At 45.2% G+C, this 26,182-nt stretch overlaps 2 protein-coding genes across 10 annotated transcripts in view; one reads left to right on the forward strand and one right to left on the reverse strand.

Annotated features, from left to right (window-relative positions):
• Positions 1–890: 890 nt before the first annotated feature.
• Positions 891–22,787, reverse strand: DNAJC11 (DnaJ heat shock protein family (Hsp40) member C11). 4 transcript variants are annotated; one of them, XM_087755040.1, is made up of 16 exons: positions 22,630–22,787; positions 18,885–19,014; positions 16,645–16,718; positions 15,365–15,466; positions 10,016–10,144; positions 9,199–9,321; positions 7,808–7,881; positions 7,137–7,326; positions 6,665–6,750; positions 6,097–6,213; positions 4,944–5,099; positions 4,570–4,639; positions 4,389–4,446; positions 3,568–3,710; positions 2,958–3,087; positions 891–2,287 (listed from the first exon to the last, which is right to left on the reverse strand). In XM_087755040.1, exons 1-16 carry the CDS (start codon positions 22,699–22,701, stop codon positions 2,262–2,264), a joined length of 1,680 nt encoding a protein of 559 aa, XP_087611166.1. In that variant the 5' UTR covers positions 22,702–22,787; the 3' UTR covers positions 891–2,261. The 4 variants fall into 4 exon arrangements, with proteins under 4 accessions (XP_087611166.1, XP_087611167.1, XP_087611170.1 ...); XM_087755041.1 differs by lacking the exon at positions 22,630–22,787 and adding an exon at positions 22,390–22,611; XM_087755044.1 differs by lacking the exons at positions 16,645–16,718; positions 22,630–22,787 and having other exon boundaries at positions 18,885–19,016.
• A 75-nt stretch (positions 22,788–22,862) lies between these two features.
• The window catches only part of CAMTA1 (calmodulin binding transcription activator 1), a 325,037-nt gene continuing 321,717 nt past the window's right edge, over positions 22,863–26,182 (forward strand). For 5 of the 6 annotated variants that reach the window (XM_087755022.1, XM_087755015.1, XM_087755017.1 and 2 more), the window contains exon 1: positions 22,863–22,929. The gene's annotated coding sequence lies outside the window, so the exon portion shown is untranslated. Of the gene's footprint in view, positions 22,930–22,969; positions 23,147–26,182 lie in introns of those variants that run through there. The other variant, XM_087755016.1, reaches the window with a different exon arrangement.

The following is a 26,182-nucleotide window of genomic DNA, read 5'->3' on the forward strand; positions in this document are numbered from 1 at the left end:
AGTCTGAGTCCTTGGTGGGCTGATCTGGCAGGAAAAAACAAGCTATATACTTTTTATGATGTTTAGCCAGGGAACGGGGCAAGGCCTGTGTCAGGATTAATCGTGAGGGATTTTACTTTAACGAGAGTCGCCAATTCAAATGTTCAAAGTACAAAGTTAAGGTTCACCTGTCCCTTGCACAAACTTCTTTGCCATTAGAGAGAAAGATAATTCCGAGGTGCTGGGGGAAGACAGCATAGAGGGGGATGGCAGGAGAACTGTCGGTTCTCTGATGAGAACGCAGCTGCGATTAAGAGGAAGGCACCTGCTTGGCTCCAAGCCCTGGCCGGGCAGTTGAGATGTCTTCAGGTGTCTGCCAGATACAGGGCTATGCCAGATTCTTCTCTGTAACTAGCAGTAAATGTGTCATCACCTTTTTGCACTTGCTTATGCAAAACTTAATTCTCAGTACTCCTGGGAGTATTTTGCCATGTCCTGGTCACTACAGACTGGCTCTCACTCCTGACCATACACTTCATGCAGTGACAAGACATGAAAAAGGAATTCCTGGTGGAGAGTTCTGCCCAGTTCAACCAGTTGCACATACAAGCGATCAACAGAGGTCAATAAGCAGGATGTGACAGGGGGTGCAGTCACAAAACTTGCAACCCTTGCTTTTCAGGAGTTTATTTTTAAGAGTGTCCTACAGATGCAAAGGGAATGTGGGCTACTTTTCAGCTGAATATAATTTATTGCACATTTTACATTTAATTTCAGATCAACAGAACACTCGTCGTAAGTGAAATAAAATCCTGCACCAGGAGCGAGTCACAGCTGAAGAGTTTTGTTTTGTTTTTAATAAAAACAAGTGAACACCCCTTTATTGCATGAACTTGTTTTTTTTTGGGGGGGGGGGGGGGCATCTCCTTCAGACTGGCTCAAATAAGTCTGCTTTTGGAAATCTAATTCTCCTGTTACAGTAACTTGAGCAAAGAGAACCACAGTTGCACAGAGAGAGGGGCGAGGTACATGTCAGGAAATGATTTATGGTAGTAGTTGTCAAGAGCAATAATGCACTGCCAAGATACTTCCCCCCGTCTCTCGCATGTAATCAAGCAATGAAGGCTGTTCTAGGACTCACCAAGAGCAGAACTGTGACTGAGAAACAGCCACGATTATTCCTTTTCTCTATGAAAAAGCCTCAGTAGTGTTGACGTACACAGTGTGTAGTAGATACTATAAGGCTGCCATTTCCATCTGCTGTGTCACTAGAACAGGACTGCCCTTTTTGCTGGTAAATCACTGGCATGGTTTCTGTGCAAGATTAATCCAATGGGTTTATGTCATAACTGATGCTTTTTAGAAAGGGCAGCTGAATTCTATTGTTTTCAGCTCTTTACCCGTTTGGTATCTCTCCTCACTTTGGTCTGGTTTACTTGTATAAACTACATTCCTCTTTTTCCTAGAAATAAATTAGATGGATGAGAAAGTGGCAGCATCAGAATCAAATGAAATTAATTGCTGTCCTTCTCCCCCACTTGCTTTCCTCTTTTCTTGAAAACCTTGATAGTACACAGTTCTAGGTGGCAGAAGAATTAATAAGACTATTATGCCCTGTGTCCTTGTCATTAATAGCAGTGTTTGAAATGAGCAGATAGATGGGTTCATGCTGAAGAGGTCCATGTTACTACAAAAGGCAAAGAACTTCATTTCAAACATACTTGTTCTTCACAAGTACATTTCAAATACAGAGCTGAGATGGAAAACAATCTCTGTCCTCTTTCCAACAAAAGGATTTACACAGAAGCCTTCCAGGAGGTGGCCAGAGAGCTTAACTTCCCCTCAGGAGCAGAAGAAGGTATGTTACCTACCCCAGGAAGTATATGGAGAAGTGAGAGTAACAGGTCTTCTTCCCTGCTCAGTGCAAGAAGATGTATGCGAGACCGCACAAATGGACTGTGGCCAAATTGCAGCAGGAAAGACATGGCTGCATGACGGGCGGTGCCCAGTGCCCGCTCGCACAACCTCAGCAGAAAGCACTGCGCATTCAGAGTCACGTTGCTTTATTGGTTACCGAGCCACAATTCAGAGAAGTATTGCCTTGGAGCCACCTATAGAAGCAGGTTCTCTCATTCTGTCTCCTAACATAACTGGTAGGACACCACCTGCTATACGGATAGTAAAAATAAAAATGTCTCTGTTCAAACTTGTAGCGTCCAGGGGAAGGTTTTGCAGTTTCCGTTGACCCAGGTACCATAACGGACGCGCACACTCTCACCAGATTAGCCATCTGCATCGATTCTGTGAGCTGTCAGATAAGAACAATAAATGGATACATGCCACTTCTGCTGGACGAGACACATCCTAGCTCGAACTTACCACTGTACCAGGGAGAGACAGGAATATTTCTGGCTGCCGACAGAATGTGATTCATATACACCTCCAATGTACTTACGGAGGCTTTGTAAGGTGGATAGGCTTCTTAAATTGGGCCAGGGAGCTGGTCTAGAGTAAACACGAGGTTTGTGCCCTTTAGCCAACTCCCCAGACCTACAGGGGTACCAGTAAAACTTGTCACTAGCAGGTACCAGTTTCACAAAATTATTCTGGCACAGAAAATGTTTTGGCAGATAGATAAATGGGGATGAGGAAGAAATCTGGCTCAGGCCTCCGCCTTGCCTTCATACATTCAATTCAGTCCTCAAAGGGCAATCCAATGCCGTGAATTGCCCAGCAGGGACACCAGCAGCTGTAGGAGGCCTCTGCTTCTAACTCCAGTTAGATAGATAAGGCTAGCTGGTACAAACAGCTGCTGAGCTCTTTTAGGTCCTACTCGCAGAAGCATATCATGGCCAGTCCATTTCAGTAACCCCAGTTCTGAACCCCAGAACCCCAGTTCTGTGTGCTTCGCCACACAGACCTGAAGCGATCTTTTACTGGTTCCCGAAGGAAGAAGCAGGGCGGTCCCTGCTACTTACATTGCTTTGGTATTCTAAGGGCCTCAGTGTCAGCTGACATCACTTGGTGCAGAACTCCTCGGAACTGATAAAGCACTTTCAAACTCTTCTCCTCACCCACGCAGGGGTCGTAGAAACCCGGCAGCCCCGCCTTGAAACAGAGAAGGACAGACTGAGCATCGGTGAATGGACTTTCACAGCCCTTCAACTGACCAAAACCATTTATTAGTGCCAGAACAAGGTGTCATTAAAAAAAGAGGAGTTTTGTTGCCAATGAGATGAGACGAGAAGCTAAGGAATCACCTCCCCAGTGGCAAGTTCTAAATACAGAAAAGAGCGAATCAGGGGGGTGGGAAGTTGCTGGTGTACAGCCCCAGAGGCTGTAACACACACTGTCCCACGCTGCAAATACAGAGACACTGTTACTTTGGCACTGGAAATGCCCAGAGAAACAGAAGTTCCTGGAGGCTCGTAACACTTGGTATGTAAATGGCTTCTGTAAATTAATCTAGAGTCACTAGCTTCAAGCACACTGGAGTAATCCCCTGGTAGGACAACACATGGTTCAATCGAAATTCTGAGTCACACATTTGAGCTCTTGAGTCTGGGCTTTGACAGAACAGCTACGTACCTTGGATGCCTCTGTAAGGATGAGTTTAGAGTCTTTCACCAAGCACTGCAGGGGCACAGTCACATCTATTACTTTCACCTTCTCATTCTTCCTGCTGTTGTCATTAACAAACTTCCCATACCAGGCGTTCACTACAATCAAACCTGCATTTCACATGAAATCACAGATGTGATCAAAGGCTTCCACCGACAGCTAGGCAGACACTGATGGAAAGACCATCCCGGCATTCTCTCTTGCTTTCAATGATATTTCAATTTTCCCTGCCTGGACCCATGCTTCTCAAGACAAAAGAACATTTCTACTTGGGTGTCCGTTAGCAATCTTCAGCACTAGGACAGAATGACATGACTTCAATGCCACGCTGATGTGACAGTCGAAGTGGATGTCAGTCCGCTTTGGAACATTCTCTTGGAAATTGCTAGCAAACATCAGAATTCTGATTTCCATTACGATCCAGGAGCAAACTGTGTAAGCGAGAGACCAGTGAAACCTGAACTTCAGACTATAACTTTTGCACAGATTTATACACGCACCTCTCTCTTGTGAAGAGGTGAATCCAGACTATTGTCTTCACCCTGTGGATCCACCTCACAGCATGTCCCAAGATAATATTCAGTGGATCCCTACTAAGCACAGGCACCAGAAGCCGAATCATAATGGAACTTGCCCACTACACGTGCAACAGCAGTTATGCTGTGCTTCATTAGGGGTGGAAATGAAGAAATGATACCTTGCGTTTCTCCCCCTCAACCACCCAGCCTTTGTATTGTTTCTTCCTCTCTCCAAATTCATGGAACAATAAACGATGTTGTAATCTTTACCCATTCTGGCTTCCTCTGCTTCAATTATCCTCCGGACAGACTCTTGCATTAACCGGACCTGTCACAACACAAGGGGCAGAGCAAAAATCAAGCAGTGTCAGACACTGTGTCCAAAAGAGAAAAGCCCAGAGTGAAAACAGCTTCCTTTAACTAAGGGGGATTAGTTACAGGACAAACTTACCGCAGCTTCAGCCTCCTGCTTCTTCTGAAGGATGTCGCTGGCTGTACTCTCCCTTTGCTTCTCCAGCTCTCTGGCATAAGGAAGTCAACATCACATCAGGTCCACACAGTGGATGGGATTCAGCCACGAAGTGGCAGATGTCTGCTTACCCACCCTCGTTACAACTGACCCACAACCTCACACAAATGAGCTTGGTTTTAAGGTTCTTCCCCACCTTTCAAGATATTTTTGCAGGCTTCCAGAATTCAGTAGTATTGATGATGCAGTGAACCACAGTGCCTCAGCTGGATATCCCAGCCTTTGCACCAGGCTCCCAGAAGCACTTGAGTGGGACTTCCCAGCTCTGAATTTAAAACACAGTCTTGCGAGCTCACCTCTCCTTTTGTGCCCTGAGGTAGGGTTTGATGATTAGCCTATGCATGGCAAAGTAGATAACTAGAGGTCCCACGGTGGCATAGAATACAGCACTGGGAAGCAGCTGATCTGTTAGGTGGACAGGGAAGAAGTAGGTCTGGCTAGCCCTATTCAACCTGGAACAAAAAAAGAACAGAGTGACAATTAAGAGGAAACGCAGAGTTTAGTGTGCTTGATTAAGTACACTTAGCAGCAGTGCATGCTGCTGAACAGCTGCTGAACCAAAGGAGAGATGAATGATAAGCTCAAAAAGGTGAAAATCTGATAAACCGAAACAAGACCATGGTAAGACAGACAGCTGACACCACCCAGAGCCAGACTTCTATGTAGCAGACATGTCTTGTGATAGTACCTGGCCATTCTAAAGTGTTTTTTTAATCTTAGGAGAATTTAATTGGTCATTAATTTCACCACAGAAAGGTACCAACATCATCATCAAGAGAGAAGACAATGCATATAGAGAAGGTCTATGCTCACAACACTGGCATGTGCCTTCAAGGAATGAGTACATTAACATTTTTGTGACGCTTATAATAATATTTATTTTGGAAAACGTCAGTTTTCTTGGGTCGGAGGGCTTTACAGCGGCTTCTGCACCCTGGCACGCCCTCTGCTGGCGCCAATTAAAAGTGCACTACAGTACATGAACCCCTAAAGGGTTCTGCCCCTTTCTGAACTGCATCTTAGTAATGGTATCATCGCCTATATTAGTTAGCGATAATTCACTAATTCAAGTATACACTTGTGTACAGTGTTATAAAAACGGAATGCAATTCAATCAATTTCTACTAATAATATTTTCAGAAATCTTCCATCCACTTACCATACTGCTCCAAACCTCACTTTAAGCTCTGTTTTCAGAATATTGTGATGCACACACACACTAGTCCTCAAAGAGGTGGCTCAGGCTCAGGGTAACAGCGGCAGAAGCCACACATTGCTTCCGATGGGCGCCACTCATATTAGAGGTGAGGGCAGGTGCAACCTTTCATAGTGATATATCAATATACCTGTATTGCCCTAAGATTGGGACCTTCCCACCTGAATACTGGAAATAGAACAATGCAGGTTACGGTCAGCCTCTGCAATCTAGAGATGTAATCTTGAACTGACTTGATTTTCAGAGACACTCCTTGGGGAACACCAACACTGACGGTGGCTCCTAAAATGCTGTGCCTGGAAATCTTCCTCTCTGCTCCGTACTCCACTATGGTCCCAAAGAAACCTGCCCTAGAACAACAGAACCAAAAACTGGTAAGACAGGGAAGACTCCTGAATTTCTCTTTACTGAATCCTGTAATTCCCCAAGAAGTAAAACATGGAAATACATCTGTACGTAGCAGATGTTGACCACTGGAAGATTCACAGTGTATCTACAAGGTGAGATTAGCCGTTTTGGCTTGTAAAGTAGGGAACAGACTACAAGAACTTCTGACTTTCTTACTGGTGATGATGTAGAGATACCACACACAAGTATTTTAAGTTCCACTTATCCAAAGAGGCACACAGACCTAAGCCTCCAAGACATTAACTTCAGCATCTACCAGATTTAATTAATGAAAAGCAGATTCCCAAAGACCACTGAAGCATTTGATTTGCGTGGAACCTGGAGGCCTACAACAGCAGGAGAGGACAGATTCTTCAGGCTGCGAGCAATATGAATTTCCTCTTGCACACTTACTTGAGAGAACCTTTCACTCGTGTTTGATCCTCATCCTGAAACTTATGCTGATAACTGACCATCATGAAAGAATGGGGGATTCCCAGCTGAAATACAAGAGGTACAAATGTATGAAAACACCCCGGGCCACCACTGAACATCCCCCCAGATTTCCTTTCTTACCCTTTAAGTGGCGGAGAAAACATAGCAGTGCTTGCCACTTACTCGTCACAGGCTGCAATCTCTGCAGTCTGTGTTGTGCATCCTGACCCTAACATGAGCTGATCCACATCAAATAGGACCATGTTGGGTGCAAAGTGTTGCGCTCTGCCAAATGCAGCTGGTTACCAACGTTACATGTTCGTATGAGACAGTACCAACTGCTCCGTTATCCTCTAGTCCCAAGCCAAAATACTGCTGGGACAGAAAAGCTGAGGCACTTCTCCCCCACGGGGTGGTATCGCTGTCCCCCGCGTACAGCAACAGGACTCACCTGTAACGCCACAGTGAAATGGCTGGTTTTTGTATCCCGGACAATACTAGTGTTCATGGCTGACTGGATGCCCCACCGCCACTGTAAGTAGCCCATCGTGTTCTTGTCGAGGTTGCGGGCTAGGACCGTGGTGAGGCCTGGGCGGATCCCACGGGACGAAAACTGCAGGGCACAGTTTGTAGTGATGAAACTAAGAGAAATTACAAAAGCCTCATCAGTGATAAAGCACAGGCTCCCAGATGGCCTCAAGTTCCTACTTATTTCCCTAAAATATGACATATCATCTCCTCTTTTGCTGTCAGAAACTGTCTCACACATGGAAGCCCCAGAAGAGCTCCCCAATTTTTTGTTCTGCTCCTAGAGCAAACTTCTGCTGCTCTGATTGTGAGATCACATCTCAAGTATCACGAATTCACGACAAGATGAAATACAAATCTAAGGATGTGGAACACAGACCCTCCTTAAACTGGAAATATGAAAATGAAGGACACCAACACACAAAAAGGAAACAAGCATTTTGATCAGTCCTAAAGCACGACCTTAAGTCCAAAGAAGAAATACCTTATTTTGTAGGACAGAAAACAAATCCAGAATTAACAAGGAAGAGAATTCAAGCCGTTTAGCTCCTTAGTGTGGAATATGAATCGTTAGACCATTTTTCTAATATTTACCATCTTGGTGTAAGATTACGGAATATCTTCAGACCGAAGAGAGGTCCCTGAAGGTCTCCTGCTCCAAACTCCAACTGTTTAAATGCACAACACCAAATTGTTAGAAGAAAACATCTTTTACAACAGTGACAAAGTAATTCATAAGCATCATTTACATCACAGGCATTTTACACATCCAAGTAACATTTACCACATATTTCAGCATCCTCTCTTTTCTGCTAGCTTTGCATTCAGAGTAAGAGGTGTCTCACTGAGTAGGGTCCTCATGAGTAAAACAAAGCCAGTTCCGTCGCGCCACAGCCTACTACTACGAGTACCTGCTCTGGTTGCTCCAGTGAAAATGGAGAAAACACCTCCATCACAGCCCCACAATGGCGAACAACAAGGCTTGGCCGCTGCTCTCTGAGGGTAAGAGTCCTTCTCAGGACAGCCTGACAGTAATGCTGTCAGCAGTTCTGCTGTCTCAGCGTCTGCAAAACGCGCCTGCTGCTTCATCCACTAGTCTGGGTGACTTCAGGGCTGCTATTCAATGTTTATTTGGTGCTATTCAGTCTCATTAACGGAAGCAGTTCTTAGACCCGACGCTTTTCATGACAAAGCCTGCAAAAGCAGTTCCTACTACATCCGCATCTCCCAAGTAAGTTTATTACATGGATTTTTTAAAACTTTGTGGTTAACTGCCTCATGACAATATCCACAAGCTCCTGTATTACCAATATTACAAAATCCTGATGCAAATCAAACGCCTCCAGTCTATGAACTCTCAAAGAAAAGGAAAAATCCCATTTCTCACAAGCTGAGGGTTAGGGTTAGCAGCAGCTAGTGTGCAAACAGGAAGGCGCAGAAAGCAGCCACCTGCCAGCCATAGCAGCGATGCCACGAGCATCTCAAACAAAGCCACTGGTCTAGTGAGGCACAGCCTTCAGGCGGTAACACGGGACCTTCCAGCTACTTAGATCCTATCTGTCTGGGAGTCAAACTATTTTCGCCTATAACTTCTTCCCTTGTGAGCAGAGCAGTTTTTGAAGCGAAGGCAAACTATCACGCTGCCCTAAGGTGCACGCTCACAGCCTCCGGAAGGCACCTGGGAGGCTTCAGACAGTGAAATTAGAAAGGCCCTGGAAACAACAGGTAACAATTCAGTCAGCATAAGTGAAGTCCAAAATGCACAGCCAAATGGAAAGGGGAAGCAATTAAGAAAAAACAAGGTTTGGCCTTCCTTTTTTCTCAAATTCCTTTGAGAATTCCTTTTTCTGCATTCTGCTGAATGTAGAAAATAAGAGGTGAAACAGAGCTGAAGTTCCCTAAAGAAAATAAACTCTAGGTAACTAATCCAAGCAGCCTGAAATAGACTGGATATAAAAAAATGCATTAACAGCTAGTCGTCTTACCTCTCCCCATCCCTTGGCAGAAGTCACTCGTCTCAGAGCAAGATTAATCGATCCACCTCCATTCCCATTCTGGGTGGAAAGGTTACCAGACAGTATTGCTGTGTCCGTGGCAGTCAGTGGCGCCTGAAAAATAAATATATTGTTACCAGTTACCCTGACTCCAATTCACACATTTAATGCATGTTCTGCAAGGACATAATAGTGACTGCAGAGACTGTAAGCACAGAGAGACAGGTAACACTCCAGTTGACTCCAGGTGTTTGAACCAGACATAGCCACACTTGCTCTAAATTTTGTAGTCTAAGATCAAGTATGGCAAAAAGCGAGATAATTCTTACAGTACCAGACATCTGTGACACTTTTAATGCACCACCTTGAAGTCTTGACCCTGAGCTGCAAACCCTCCTAACCTCACTAGCAGACTAAATTTGTTCAACTCTCCCGAACAGAGGAAACACTCTCCCTTCTTTTCCTTACCCACCTCCTCAAAACTGGGTGCCGTTTGTTTTCATGCACTAAATACTCCATGTTCAGTGAGAACTAGATACCTGCTTTCAATCACAATTGAGCCTCCCTGCTAGCAGGAAGGCAGAACCACTGTAGCCTACAAACCAGTCACACAAACGCATGCTGTACAGTCAACACGCAGTCCTGCTAGAACTGAGCTTCCTCTTCCCACCCACGCTGGTAATCGCATCCTTCCATAAATCAAGATGAGAACCCCCTGAGCAGTGTTTCATTTTCTGTTGCTTTGCACTGCAGTGCCTCATTAGCTCAGGCCCTGCTCCACACCAGCAGCTGTGTCTGCCCTCCTTACCTCAATGGACTGGGATATGTGCATTTTGTTTATCTCAATCTGGGGAAAGCTGCTCCCAGGCACATCTTCGTATTCTTCGTCGTAACGATCAAAGAGGTCAGTGGCATCTATTCCAACACTAATCGTTCCCTAAGGGATGACAAGTGAAATAAGTACTTAGCATTAACAAGCATCCAATGTATATAGGCCAAATAGCTAAACCATCCTTGTATACGATTAAATTTTTTTGCAGTTTTTTCTTGTTCTGCAATTACCTTTTCCGCTCCAAAATGCATTTCTTACGCATTCACAAAAATGAACTATTACAATATTCTAAAACAGCAATATAAATCATAAAATATACTGGATAAGAGACTTTTTTTTCAGCAGGAATGCAATCTGCAATACCAGTAAGTAATTCTTCTGTTGTGACACACTACGGAAGTAGGTAGAACACTTGTACACAGCAGGTTTCTTCTTCCTGCACAACTGACTCTGCTCTGTCAGTATTTTAAAGTTGAAATAACATATTTTAGAAATTGATCTCCTTCAATGGAACTTGGCCAGAAATCCCCTAAACGCTTTCTTATGAGCTATATGAAACAACTTAGTTTTGAGCTGCATCATTCACTTGCAATTAACCTTGTTAGTAAAAAATTTTCTTTTCTTTTTCCTAGTTTAAATCTTGTAATCAGAAGAAAAGCTTGACAAAGATGAGACTTTTAGCAAGTGGTAAATATTTCCTTTCTCAGACCATGGAAAAGCTTATTTCTACAAAAAACTAGGCCACAGCTAAATAGTCTGGCTGCCTGCTGCTGTGCTCACTCAGACTAACTGCAAGAGCAGGTTTATTTGAAAAGGGCACGATTACATCCTTGTCTGGGTCATATAACTTCAAGAGGCTTAGAAACCTTCCCTATAGACCTATTAAACAGCATTCCAGCTCAAATAAAGTGTACCAGTTGCAATAGAAAAAAACCAAACCACCCTCTGTGCACAAGCACAGAATGAACTCTGCGTATAAAGAGTATGTATTTGTATAAAGAAACTCAATAGCTGGGTAGGTACAAAATCCACTCGCACAGAGTCCAAGTATGGACGGAATACATTCTGATTTAAAACTGAGAGAGCATTCCTCCTTGCTCACTCCGCTCTAATCAAATGCTGAACCATAAATACAGGAAGAATTGCAGAGTCTGACAGGACTCGAAACTTCTCTCTGGTTTGGCTCCCAACTATTTATTTGCTGTGGAGATTCCCAACCTCTTCTCAATGTTTATTTTCTGATTTCTTACCCAGCAAAAATTGCATAAATATTTTAACACAGGAAGGTGTGATTATTTCCAGGAGAACTCTGGAACAGGGGCTGTGCCCCAGCTGTTTACAAATCACTCTTGGCAGGCTGGCGAATTTCGAAGCAATTACGCTCATCGTTCTGTTTGTGGCAGCCCCCATGACGAACTCCTGCCCTTTATGCAGAAAACTACTTTTCAGGAACCATCTACAAAGTCACCTTCAAGGGATCTGGTCTCCAGACGCTGCAGCTTCTGCAGTTTCAGCCCTCTCCTATGTTGTGCTGTTCCTTGAAACAAGGCCAAAATAAGAGCGAAGCAAGGCAAAATTGCCAACCACCTAGGAAGCGGCGCAGCCCTGCACTGCTGCTCCAGCCCTCTGGAAAGACATGGAGTAGAACAGCCAAGGAGAAACACAAAGTGCCAACTCCACTCAATGAAATTCCAGCAAAGGCACTCCAGAGTGACCGATCAAACGTTTCTAAATACAGGTGAGCATTTATTTTAACAAAAGAGAGAACTATTTCCATTTTCCCCTGATGCTCTTCAATTCAAGCAAACGTAAAATCCAACATCTTTCGTAACAGAGGCAGGATGGAAAGAAAGGTTTTCCATGCGGACCACCACATTCGGTGCAGAACCTTTGCCAGACTGCAACTTTAAATTCCAAGTTAAACATTTTTAAACAAGGGATATCATGCTGAGCAGTAAGCATGCTGAATTTGAATGGCAAGAAGACAGAAGATTGCGTATTTTCAACTCAGACTGGAATGTAAGTGGCAGTAAAGCTTTCTCAAGAATTTACACTAAAAAAAACCCACTGAGAAACATCTTACTGTACTATGTTTATTCCTACTGCAATGCTTGTACCCTTTGTAAAGACACACCAAGGTCCACACACATTCCTGAAATTCATTGCACCTCCTTTCTTTCAATTATATCCAAAATCTTATGATTTTGTTTTTCACACGAATTCTAGAACAAATACCCCTCCCAATGAAAAAAGGAAAACACCTGAACCTATCCATGAAAATCCACAAGAAACATTCAGAGGAAAGGAGCGTCTCTGTTCCCTCCCCAGCTTCTCAGCAGATCTTCTATTTAGCTGCCTTTCGCCAAAGTGAGCGGTGGAATCCATGCAGACATTTCACCTCCCGCCAAGCAGGTGAAGTCACCCTCAGAGGTCTATAGATCCTGGCAAGGAAACTGGCTCAGGCACAAACACAGGAAAAGCAGCAGATGGTAAAGTTAAAAATATTCCTGGAGAACGACAGCATCCCCTATGCCACCGGATAATAGAGAGGGGACTGCTGCTGCTCTCAACTCCCCATCAGCCACCTGCTCAGACCACTGGAAACGAAAAAGCCTTCCCCAAAGAAAGACAGCAGGGAAAAAGCTGGAAAGCTCTGCTCAGAAGTCGGTGGTGCACGCATGCAACGGGCTGCAAAGCGCACCAGGGCAGGAAGCTGGGGAGCGGCACTACAGAATCATCAGAGTTGTTATCTGGTGTCATCTTTTAAAAAACACCTTTATTTGCCATCCTGTGAATACAAAACAGACTTTACTGATGGAATTAAGAGGTGTGCCAGAGAAGAATATACTCCCTCCTCGCCTTTTTTCTTAGGGATTTACCTTCTGGAAGGTGACATATGGAAGCTGTGCAAGACTAAGCCTTGAGGGACCTGCATTTCTTAGATGATGACCTTCTGCAGCAGGAAAATAATGGGATTTAATTTCTCCTAACAGGAAGCGGCTCTTCTCAAATCAAGTAATGAACTTTTCAACCCTTCTGCCCGTCTTTGAAAGCAAAAACAAAGCTCTAAAAGCAAATAATAGACTCAATTCGAAATCTGCCAAATTGCCTACATCTGGTTATGGCTCAACATTTCTGGTTAAAATGCTTTATTTTGCTGGAACCGTTTTATAGAACTGACAAAATGTTGGAAATTTTAAAATAACTTGCGTTCATGTATGAAATGATCGCAGCTGCGCTACCTAATTCCACAGGAACACTGCCTGGAGAGACATTTCTATAGGCTGCCAATCAGCAATTGCGGTAAACACCCAGATGGCTAATTTTATCGCAGGACACAGAGGCTGAGGCTTACAATGCAGCTCTGCGTTTTACTGCTCACAGCCACGGCGAGGCGCCCAGATAAAATGTCAAATTCCTAAAGTCACAGAGAAGCACGAGGTGGAGCTTTGAGGAGGGGAGGGACCGTGCCCCTCTCCCAGAACGCCCTTCTCACCCCAGTCACCCCCATCTCCAGCAGAGACAGTTCGACTTGCCCGTTTTGTGGCATCCAGAAATCCCCTCCTGCTTGGAATAATGCTGTCAGCAGATATTCACCTAACACCTTACGCTTATTTACCCTTCCAATACAAACAAGTTCTTAGTACCCGCGCACTATCCACAACAGCCTGGTGATCTGTATTAGTCAATTTGCTTTGCTAAGACCAGCGCAGATCCACAGTCTGTGCCAAGGTGAGTATCTCAAAACATTACAGGTCTTCTCAGATGGACATTTTTCTGATACAGTCCTAAGCACTACTGTACTCACACTTCTGTCCACTCAGAAAACACTGTGATTTTAAACTGCTGACCATGAAAACAACAGCAACCTCCAAAAACAAAAGCAGTAGTAGTTAATCAACGGGTAGTTTGTTTCTTGGGTTATGCAAGTTACGCTGCAACACTTTAGAAGTCCATGCCTGAACACAGGAGACCTCCTCTTTCAAAGCCACTGAATGAGTACAGCCACCTGTGCCTCAGGACGCAGAATCTGCATTGACTGCAAGCCTCCGGGGAGAGCTCTGGGGATACCCAGTTTTCCACCAAGAATAGAAGCATTTATAAATAAAATATTGATGTCTCATCACAGCTTATTTTTTTAAGACGGAGAAAGTTTGTCTACATAAATATCTGCATGGTTACCTTGGGGTAGACAGAGAAAAATTATCGCTCCCCCGCCATGGACCACTTCTATACTGCATAGAGGAAATGGTTTTCCAACACATTTCAAAAACAGGTATAAAATGGGTTTTGATAGTTTAAGCAAAAAAACTCGAGAAAAATATAGATACAGGTAAAGTATGAATACATTTGGTGAGTATAGATGCAGCTCTTGGATAATGTTATTCACTGCATGAGAACCAAGATTTTTGTGACTCAACAAGCTCTGAAACCTCGGTCAGTGACAACCCTGACGAAACCCGAGTTTGCCTAGCATACTTATCAAGCCAAGAGCCAGCAAAGCCATTAGCATTCTAAACTATGGGAGTATTCCAGTTGCCAGAGGAGTATTCCAGGTGACAGAAGAAGCAGCAGTCGATCATCATTTCCACCTCTCCCTGCCATCCCAACACTACTAGGAGAACAACCTTCTCAACACAGTATTCTTGATCATCTCTGAACAGCCAAGATTCAACTGCGAGGTGGGTCATTTAGTGTCAGTTTATGGCTGCTCAAAGTGACTGAGAGATGGGAACGGAATACTCTATGATTCTCATCCTGAGAACATAATCAAGCTCTCCTAAAACAGGCGCTAACTGTGAAACTGGCAAGACCCCAATCCTGTTCAGGTTGATTTTGCTCACTGTGCTGCAGCCGGAAGAGTTCTGCTACCCAGCTGGTTTGGTAGCTGCCTCGCATTTTTCATTGGCTTCAAAGCTGCGTTTGAATATCTCCCCACATTGTTGTGACACTACAGCAGTATTGAAGGGAAAACCTGACAGGTAACTGCAGGGAGTTTCATTTTATTTGGAACACTTGGAAAGAAATCATAAACATTTCAGTGTTAGGTCTGTTTTCTTGAAATTGCTGAAAGAGATATTTTGCTCCTACATGTTTCAACGAAAAAAAGAAAAAGAACTTCCAACAGAGGATTAGTGTTCAAAGAATCAGCTGTTTTCCCTACATTGTCCAGAGAAACTGCATATTCAAAAAAGGAAAAGTAACTCACTAAGTATAGATACCTAAGGGGCTATTTACTACAGCCTCATCTAGGCTCATCACACCCTGCATATTCATAATAATTTATGGATTCACTCTTGAGACTAGGATGAAGTCTTTGTTTACCTTTGGATTAGTTCGCTGCTGCAGTCTTCTCTCTTCCCTCTCTCTCTGCAAACGCTCAAATTCTTCCCTGATTTCAGCTGGAGTTCTCTTCCTCTCCACAACCTGCTCAAAAAGAAATTAAAACCAAAAGATTACCAGATAAAGGATGTTCAGGGTATTGCACTGCTGACGGGACGGAGGTCCACTGACCTGGTACGCTCTAACACGTTGCCCCTGCTGCTGTGTAAGCCACTCTGCACGAATTTCAATAGTCAGAGTTTGGAAGCAAACACCTGGGCCAGATCAAATGGCAGGCATGAGAGAAAACCCCATGCTTTGAGAGAAGGTAAAATGGAGCTGTTATTTCTATTCCCATGACAAAACCAGGGCAAATAGCTTTCAAACCACAAGTACAAGATACTGCAGCGCAGCCATTACCAACAGCTATACATTAACTTCTCTACTAGGTGTAGATACAAAAATGAAAAAGACTGAAAGTTCCTGGCCTGACGTAAACTGATTCAGCGAGAGTTTTGTGATTTTAGGCTACACTGATTCACATGTTTACCTTACATGGCTCAGGGAACAAGGGTTTTCAACAGGTATGGCTCTAGGTATGGACAGAAAGAGTACTGGATTTGGCTTTTCAAAATAAGATCAAGTCTGCCACAAGCAGCTGAAAAATGTCTATTACATGCTGCCACTGCTCCACATTTCTTGCTACCAACTCCAAACTTGACCTTGGTACTGACCTGACCCAATACAAAATGATTCTGCAGCAAGCAGCGTAGTGCAATCAACTATGACTGGCAGAGGCTAGCAGGGGAATTAACAACAGGAAAGCCAGGAATGGACAAGTTCTCTTTCAAAGCCCAAAAAACCAAACCAACAATAAAAAAAAACCAAAAAAACAAAAAGCACAGAAAGAAAAAGTAATTTCAAACTCAGAGGCTAGCTGATGCTGGAAAAAAGTTTCAGATGAAAAAAAATGAGACTAGATGGACAATAATGACGCATTCGTCTCAGACAAAGATGTTGCCTGTCACAGTAATATCCTATTATGGAACTCTGAATGTCAGGTTTATTGTTCTCTTGTCAAGTGAAAAACCTAAGTATTCTTTGAAAATCCATCATGGTGTTTCAGCAGAGAGAGAAAGACAGAAATAAGTAAACAAGGATGCCTTCAAACAAACAGGCATTTGTTACCATCAAGGTGTCAGTGCAGCTCGATAAAACAAGAATGTCAGATAAAGGTGGGTTTAGCCAATTCCACTGGCCATAAGGTGCTAAATTTCTCTCACCTCCCATCCTTCCATTTCCAGTCCTCTCCTCCCATATATGTCATAGATGGCTCTGGTCTGTGGATCACTAAGCACTGCAAGTTAAAATCAAAAGAGAGGAGAGAACTCAGTTTTTGGTCTTCTCCTCAAATTTCAGACCAACACACTAGTGTTATTTGGAATTCAAGCACAGATCCTGGAAACATATTGTTCTACAGTTGCATCCAATTTTTACATTAACTCCCTTTAACCTTTTCACGCTGCATTAACAGGACACACTGACATTTCCCCCAGCAAATTTTTTTTTCCTCCCTACTTCTAAAATCAAAAAGTGAAAAGAACACAAGAGAGACATGCAGACTAACTGAATACACAGTGTTTTTTTTTTAATACTGCTTTCTTTGACTGAAAGGTGACATAAGCCCTCTAACTATCAGTGGGATTATTAGCAGTTCAGCGATAGCCGTCCCTGGAAACTTTCTGAGGAGGATTGACATCTACCTCTGTCTAGCTTTCAAAGCTCTTTAGTGTTTCGCTCCCTGTCGCCGATCTTCCACACCATCCCTGTCCACTGAGCCTTTCCCACCCAGTCCAAAAATGTGGGACGTGCCGAGCACCACCGACACAATTTCCATGAGGCAGTTCATGCCTTGCCAAACATCAACTACAGGATAATTGCAAAAATGCATGTAGAATGTGAATCTCCCAAAAAGTCACCCAATACAATGGAGAAAATAAAATACACCAGGAGACTGCAGAACATTACTTTGGAAAAGACTGCACACAGAATTAAGATGAATCTCTAAAATGTAAGGCATATTTAAATGCACAATCTCTCATACCACACCCTTCCTTAAAAAAAAAAAAAAATTCTGTATTTTTCCCACATGGTTCCAAGACTAGCTTTACCCTTATCATGTATTTCTTTTGACTGTGGAGGAACTGATGAGTCTTCAGGGAGCTGGGTGTATATATTAAGGGGAAAAAAGGCTTGTACTAGTAATTGAGCTTTGATTTAAACTACTTGAAGATTATTGAACTTGCTAAATGTCACAGGCAGATACTATGTTTTATAAATTCTGATAAAATAAATCTTTTGTTGTGTGATACTAAGAGACAGAAGAGGAGGAGGAGAAAATAGGCAGGAGGTGGGGTGGCTTATTTTCAAGACGCCAAAATTTTTGCTTGTAAAATATTATGCTCACATTTGGTACTAAATGAGCAGCAATTTACATATATATCGCAACACTGAGCAAAGCAAAGCCACAGAATTCAAAGGGAAAGCTGACTCTAATGTAAGACCTACTCACTACATTAAAATGAAATTATTGAAGCATCCTGAGCTTTTATTCCCCATGTCGTCAATGTAAGACCTTCACTGTTCTCCCCAGCAAAAGCTTCCACGTGTCCTAACGCCTACCTAGGGACAACGTAAAAGACTCCACCCACGTCCAAGTCCAACTGGAAGAAACAAATGCCTATCACTCAGAAAACATGAGAGTAAAAAAAAAGCTCATCTTTGAGGTTTAATAGAGGAATATTTATTCATAATTTTGCTTTAGTTTCTCTTTAGGCTACAGGACCGAGCATCTAGTTTGCTGCACCAGTTTTTTAATGCAGAAGAGTCCTACCAGCTTCTAATCCCTTTGCCTTCCAGGTGCCCCTTATCACACTTGCAAACTGCTGCAGGCTAGTTCTAACGAATCACTTCCTCGTGCCTCAGTTACACTATGTATTGGTGACACTGGGATTTAAGTATATGTCGTCTTAATTCAGAATATTTTTAAAGGGCTTTGGCATCCTTGGATGAGAAAAAAACTAACTACTATGAATCCATTGTCCTTATCTCAGTCCTAGAATATGGAAGAACTTGCTGAAAAACAATGGAGACTGCAATCAGGTGACAGAGAACAGAAATTCAGGATGCATCAGTTCAAAAGTAAAATACGAAATCGTCTTTCCGTTTGAAGCTTTTCAGTCTTCAGTCTCTTATGAGAGAGTCTTTTCAGAAGTAAGGGAAGTGGTGAAAAGATTATTTACAACATGCAGGAAATAAGACAGAGACTCCACATCTTGTTCATTGCAGAATTTATACTACATTGCTCCTCTGATTTACAGGACAGAAGCGGGAAACAAAGCATCGCTAAGTATCAGCAAATTTTATTATTACTTTATAATAATATCCATCTTCTTAAAAAAGCATAAAGACACAGCCCTCCTTCCAGAAAAACAGTTTCTGCAAACTTCAGACTTCCACTGACCTTCATAAGCTTGGTGAACAAGGTTAAACAGCCGCTCAGCTTGCGTTTTGAGCTCTGGGTCTCTGTGCTTGTCTGGATGGTACAGCATACACAGTCGGCGGTAGGCAGCCTTTAGCTCTTCCTGAGAGGCCTGTGAAAAGCGGTAAAAATGAATTAAAGTACAGCCAATGCTATGTAAAAAAGACCATTCTCAAGATCAGCCCTAAAAGAGAAGTCCATCAGCTATTACATTACACTACTTTTATTTACACAAAATCAAGAACGGACTTTTGTTTCATTACATTGGTTAATGAAATCTTCAATTATGCACACCAGTATTTTCCACACTATTTATAGTGCAACAAGCGACAGCAACAGCTCATCAGTGTACACCTAGGTATAAAAAGTTAAGAAAAAAACCAAAACAAAACAAAACACCAAAGCAATCTTTGTTCATACATTATTTTCATTAGGCAACGACTGTCTCCTCAATTCAATGCAGAAAAGCAAAGAAAAATAAAGTCACCTCAGGATAAGAACACTTAAATCCAGAGATGTACATCAAATTCTACTCGTATTTCAATCCTAAACCCTCTAGTAGACACTATAACTATCAAAAAGCACTGACCTTCCACAGCAGTAAAGGTAAGACATGCAAACCTGCAGTTCTACATTCAGCCCTTCGCTGCTATGCTCCCTCGCACCTCCCTTCCTATACAGCGAGGGCTCTCTGTTGTGCCGTAAGAAAGGCAGGTGCATCGTCTGCCCTCAAAAACACACTCACCTGCAGCAGACGATGACCAGAAGAACAGCGTGTCACTAAATGCACCAAGAAAAAAAAAAAAGCCCTGTTCTATACCACAACCACTCCAGAATTTCAGACAACACCTGGCCTCGTTCCAAAGACAGATTTTGGATGCCTCTTTCAGAATCAATGGAATAAAAACCCCACTCCTTCCATTACCGTCTTGCAGGAGACAACCTCACAGCAATATTATTTTTGACTCCAGAGAGTCCTGGTAACTTCCCCTTTCTCATCTCTTCTCATTCCTGCAACAGTCCTTATACTGCAGCAGCCGTCTATTCCTTGGAGGCTGGTTAACACCTGTTTAGAAGCGCGGTTGTCAAAATCATCCAGAACTTCCCCGAAAGGCACAGGTAGCGCATGCAGCTTCACAGAGCTGCCAAGTGGCCAGTTACAAAACCATCCGGGCAAGAATCAGTTCCCAGGGCGCAGGAAGCAGGGTGCCACTTCTCTGCACCAGGAGAAACACGCAGAGTAAAATAACCAAAACAACGTGACGGGGACTTGCCGGCCTCCTTCAAGCAAATGTCTTCCCTTTTATCGGAGCCAGGGGTTACAACGGACGGGAATACAATGCCAGCAAGCCAGAAAGGGGCACTCAGAAAATTACTTTTGATAACAGAACCTGAAGATACAAATTCCTTTTACTCTTAATGCTCTTCAGTGACTGAAGCTTTCACAGCTTCCAAGCTTTCACCATGGAAATAAAGGCCCTAAAAATTCATTACTTAAAGTAACATCTTTTTTCCAACTTGTGGTAAGGAGAGTCTGGGTTTTCATCAAAGAAATGCATTCGTGTACCACAGCTAGAAATCCTTTCAATTTCAAGGACAGCTTAGAATAAATGTTTTCTCTGCACATTTGTACTATTTCATGTTAATGTTTCTAAATGATACAGCAAAAGGGAATCTGCCAAATTTGCTGGCCCCGAGACAGTAAAGGTAGCTACAGACTAGCTCTTTTCCTTTTACTACCTTATGCTTTCTCGGGCATCGAATTTAAACTCGACTGAGAAGGCAGGGGAACGTATAGGTCTAAAATGGCATTCTTTAATCAAATTAATGATAAATGGTTTAATGTGCTATTGATTATATAATAGAAATGAGCAGTTTCATTTTTCATAAATGCCATGTTCAATAAAATGTTAGATTGGGCCTTTCATCATCATTGAATAGCTCGGGTCATTGGTTCAATATTTCATGAGCAATAGCCTCTTAGAAACCGCTAAAGAAATACTGACATCATTTCAAATTGCAATGGAATACATAAGTCAGTAATAATCATATGTAAGTTACATTTTTATTACCAAAATTCCAGGCAAAATTAAAAGGTGCCCCATCTCCCTGTTTGGGGTTTAAACAGCTTCATTTAACATCTCAAACACTCTACCACATTTTTACTGGATTGAATTCTATAAAAGATTAAACATTTATATACATACACTCTAGAAAATCGCTGCGTGGTAGGCGTGCTTTCCTCATCGGGGCTGCAAAGTTCAGTGGTTAACTATTATTTTAAGCTCAGCTGCCACATCACATGAAGCCGGCTCAGCATACAGAAATGCGAGTTCACTGCATTCCACTGCTACACAGGATAGTAGCATTTAATTTGAATTTAATTAGCAAGGGGTAATTAACAAAGCAACTACTACTCTCAGTTGGAATTACTCCCTCAAAGACCATTTTAACTTGGTTTCCAGCTCCCTGCTATACCAAACCTGAATTCTCTGGGCTCTAGCGAAGGGCTGAAAGCGTAGCTAAGTTAACTATTAAGCCTTCGCTGTTAATCTCCCAAGCAGTCGCAACCCTTGTGCATTTCCTACCTCTTTCTTTTAACCTCTACGTGGGCACACTGCTGACCTTTGGGAGGGTGAACTACAAAAGCTGTTGAGTGATCTAAAAGTACAGCCCACCGGCTTTTAAAAGACTTGGGCTTGAGTCGCGCAGAAATTTTTCCAAAAAGAGCACGCTTTACTGCATGGCATTAGAGAGTTGCGCAAACAGTTACTTCCACACGTTTTTCCTCCAGAAATGCAGATTTACGCAAACGAAACACATGAGACTGCCAACGAGGCCACAAGTACTGACATTAACTCCAAAGATAATTTTTTCAAAGCTATCAGACTGAATTGCTTCTGACTCTCGAACTCCTATTACACGCAGTAGTAGTAGTTCACTAAAAGCCTCCTTCAGCTCCAATCGTTAACATCTAGGCCAACATGCTCGAATAGTGAGGTCTGTTTATATATACACATGCACACATATACATAGTGTATATATATAAATTGCTATTGCATTTGATGAAACAAATTACAGGATGGTTTATACATTCAGATCTTTGGCGATTTGCCTAATTATTACCACAAAAAAAAGCAGTTACCTTCCATTAAGTTCCAAACTGTTCTAGCATAACAAAACCGCATCAATTAATACCGGTCTATTCTTAAAAATGAAACCGAGGACGACCGATTCTCCTTTTTTTTGACGAGAAGTGTTTTGCAAAAACGTAGGTGTTTCCGATCTGGAAACATTTGGAAAGTCCGCAGAGCGCTGGTTAAAACGGGACCGAACAGGCAACGGAAAAGGTAAGTACGCTGTACGCATAGGCAGAGACAAGCCCAAGGCCAGGCTACCGCACGCCCGAGAACCGGGCGGGGGAGGCCGCTGCAGAGCCTGCCCGCCTCACCCTTGGCTCTCACCCGCGCCCCCAGGCTGCACCCACCGCAGGCAGCCCTGCGGTCCCCTCCGGATCTCCGAAGTCCTGCTCCGGGCAGCGGCTGCCTCAGCCCGGGCCCGAGGACGCGCTGAGGCAGCCCCGCTCCCGCCCGCCGGGCCCCGCCGCGGCCCGGCCCGCCCAGGCGGGCACCGGGGTCACGGCCCGCCCGGCCCCGCTGCCCCGGCCCGCGTCGGTGCCTCGCCGCCCGCCGCCGCCGCTCGCCGCCGCCGCCGCCGCCGGGCCCACCTCCCGCCGCACGTTGAGCAGCGAGTAGTAGTCCTCGTTGTCCGGCACCTCCTCCCCCAAGGCCGCCGCCATCTTCCCGACCTCTCACCCCGCGCCGCCGCGCGGCCGGGCGTGGCAGCGGCGCGAGAGCGGGCGCGAGGCGCGGCGCCGCTCGCTGCCGCGCCCCCTAGCGGCCCGGAGGGCCGAGCGCTTGCGCATGCGCCCGGGCGGGCCCGCGCGGCCGAGCCGTCTGCGCGTGCGCGGGCAGGCCCCGCCCTAGAAGCCGTGAGGCGAGGCGCGCGGCGGGCGCGGGATGCCGCGGTGAGTGCTGGGCCCGCGCCGCCGGGGCGCCGCGCGGGATGGGCGGGGCCGGCCCGGGCCCTGAGGCGCCTCTCCCGCCGCGGTCGCTCGTGCCCGCGCAGTCGCCCCGGCCGGGAGCGGGCCGAGGGGCGGCTGCGGCAGCAGCCAGCGGGCAGGGCCGCGGGGCCCGGGCCGGCGGAGCCGGGGTGGGCAGGGCCTCTGCCCGCCCCCTTCCTAGGTAAGAGGGAGGAGCAGCCGCGGCGGTGCCTCCGCCTCGGCGAGCTCCCCGCGGCGGCGCCGGTCCTGTCTGGCGAGCGCTGCCGCAGCGGAGCGGGGCGCCGCGCCGTTCCGTGGCTCCGCTGCCGGGCACGGCGACGGGGCTTGCGCTGAGGCTGCGGCCGTCCGCGCCCGAAAAGGGGCCGCCTCCGGGGCCCGCGGTTTGCGGGACCGGTACTCGCCTGCGTTGCCCCGAGGCCTCGCCCGGCATCACAAGAGGACCGTCTCCGCACCATTTTGTGACCAAAGCGTCTTTGTTTCGTGAGCAGCTCCTGGCTCTTGCGAGGTTGACTTGCAGAGGTGGCCTGAGGAGCGCCGCAGCCTGTTACAGCCCGGGGTCGCGTCTTCTGGCTTGCACAGAACACGAAGGCGAGCGAAAGAGTCGCTCAGCAATGTTAAACCCGCTGGCACAGAGCAGCTGGCAGGGAGCAAACCGTGGTACAACCTTGCCCTCATTTGTCACCAGTATAAATTTGGAGCAGTTTTCTTCGGGTCGATAGAGCTGCTTTGGCTTTTCGCCACAGAGCAGAGAAGGTGGCCCTAGAGTTTGCGCTGTGTTGCCCTCCAAAGAGCGAGCGGGCTGGGCGGTGGGTTAACCACGAGAGGGCGCTCGCCGAGCCTTGCCCAGTGGCGAAATGGAAAGAAATGCCCCAAAAGTGTGGGGAGCAGGCAGAATTTCTAGCAGAAGGGCTTCCCGGCCTGTGCTTTAACCTGTGCCTCGTTATAAAGCATGCTGGTGGACAGACTGGGTGTTTGTTGGCTTTATTGCTGTGAGAAGGCGGCCAGGAGGAAAAATAAGGCCTTTCCTATTGTGGTTGGATGTTCCCCAGTGACGGGACCTGATGTTTGTGTAGGGGATGCGGGAGTGATTTTGGAGTACTGCTGTCCTCAAAGAGGAGCTTTTGAAAGACCACTCATTAACACCAATACAGCCTAGCGTGAAGCTGAAACTGTGTTTTCCCATTCCAAGGCTCAGCTAATCTGTTTTGGATTTTATCTTCGCAAAACTTTTGTTTGAAAACAGGAATGCTTTAATATTTAATAAGTTTTTTTTCTGATCCAAGGTTAGTTAACAAGGAAGCATTGATTGCGTTACAGAAGTTCCTCTGCGCTCACAGTGAGATGCAGTGCTTGGAACAAGAGGTCCACAAAGGCGCGCTTGCTCAGGAGCCGTGCAGGAGTGGGTCTGTTCTGCAGGGAATCACCTGGCAGCGTGCTTTTCCTGAATGAACCCACCTGCTAGACTCATTTTGTTCCACGTGGTTTAGGAGTCATTGAGTCTGTGCAAAAATGCAAAGACGACTCGAGTTCTAAGGATGTCAGTTGCCGTGGCAACGCTATTTCCCATGGATTTTGGTCCTGTCGCAATTGTGCTCTTTTTCTAACGTGATTTGGGAGTTGTGTGGTCCTCGGGGATGTTAGTGGCAGAGTTACTGGGAATCCTTCCCCTTACCAGATTGATCTAACGCTTTCCTAAAAGACACAGCTGCTCGTTGCCAGCCCTGGCCGCTGTTTCGCATGCATCACAGATGATTCAGGGGAATTTTTTGGGAACAGTCCACAGATGTCACATCTTGGCAGGGAAATAGAGAGAAATAAGACTTTAGGGAGCTAAATACGAACCGTGCTTTCTAAGCATGTAGAGATAGCTTTTTAAAACGCTAAATTATAACAGAGGAAACGCAACATAAAAAAAAGGCGGGGGGGGGGGAGAAAAGTACTTGTTTGTGCTTTACGGACTTGCCAAGTTTTGGTTCAGGGTGCAGTTGCTGCTCTTGCCCAGGTCGCTACTCACAGATTGCTGCCACCGCACAAGAAAGCGTCGTGGTGCTGTGTGGGACGTGATCTTTGCAATGAGAGAAGCAGACCCCGGGAGTCAGATCCTGGATTTAGCCGGCCTGTGTGCTGTCAGACACGTGAAGCTGCGGCTTCTGCGCCGCTGTGTGTAGCGTGCTCCTTTTGTAAACTGTGAGTAGCTGTACTAGCGGCCTGATGCGGCTCTGGCGTTTTCCAGAGGTCACAATCTACTGGTGCTTCTCCTCCTCAGATGTCACTGGTTGAGTTCCTTCTTAGAGTAGGCGGTATGATCTGTGGAAACAGAAGAAACTCTCATTGTTACTTGGTTTTTTTCTAAGCTTTAACGTCCTGGATTTTTTATAGACAGAAAAGAAACTATGTACTCCGTTTAAAAGACATCGAGCCTGCACCCAGAAAGGGAGTTGAGCGTAATGATGGTGAACATCACCATTCTTAGCTCAAGGTGTCAAGTTCATAAACGTGGGTTAGGTGCTTGTTCTGGGTAAGCAGTGGGCAGCGGAATGTGCTTGAAAGGGTGTTGAGGAGGGCCCTTCAGGAGGGCTTGCGCAGTCTGTCTGGACATGTTGGAAGGGTGCGTCTGAAGTGCCAGCGTTCCTGAGCTTAGGCACCAGCGAGCAGTGCTGCGTGGTGAAAAAGGGGGCAGCAAACTCTGCGTGTCCCTGTCTGGAAATTGGGTTTGGAGCTAAAAGTTGTTTTTGTTTTTTTTTTTTTAAGCCCAGGGAAACATCCATGCTTGTGTTTCTCTGGGATGCTAGTGACTCTGCAAGGTGCAGAAGCGTTCCAGAATTGATTCACTTCTGCTTTCGAGGCAGAGATACCAGCGATACCTTCCATCTACTGAATCTTTCATCTAAGCTAGTGGGCTGGATGGAGAACCATCTTCCCTAGTCTGGTGAGAGTGGCAAGGCACTTGTTTAGCAGATTTTCTTAGTAACTGGAATCATGTAGTCATCGCTGGAAAATTGCCCCCGCGCAAAGTGTTTTTGCTAATATTAACTTTAGTTCCATCTCAGCTCAATGGAGGGAAAAACTAGAAAGTGCCATAAATTCAGCCAAGCTTGTCAAAGCTGTCAAATTACCACCTGATAAAGCTCCTACCTCCTAATGATTACAGCCATCAGCCAGAGAGGAAATGTATGCCGATGGGGCTTTCGAGCGACAGCGCCAGGGTTCAACATTG

Source organism: Nipponia nippon, unplaced genomic scaffold (assembly GCF_047370975.1).
Source record: "Nipponia nippon isolate SJK-2023a ecotype South Korea unplaced genomic scaffold, ASM4737097v1 scaffold_19, whole genome shotgun sequence".
NCBI lineage: Eukaryota > Metazoa > Chordata > Aves > Pelecaniformes > Threskiornithidae > Nipponia > Nipponia nippon.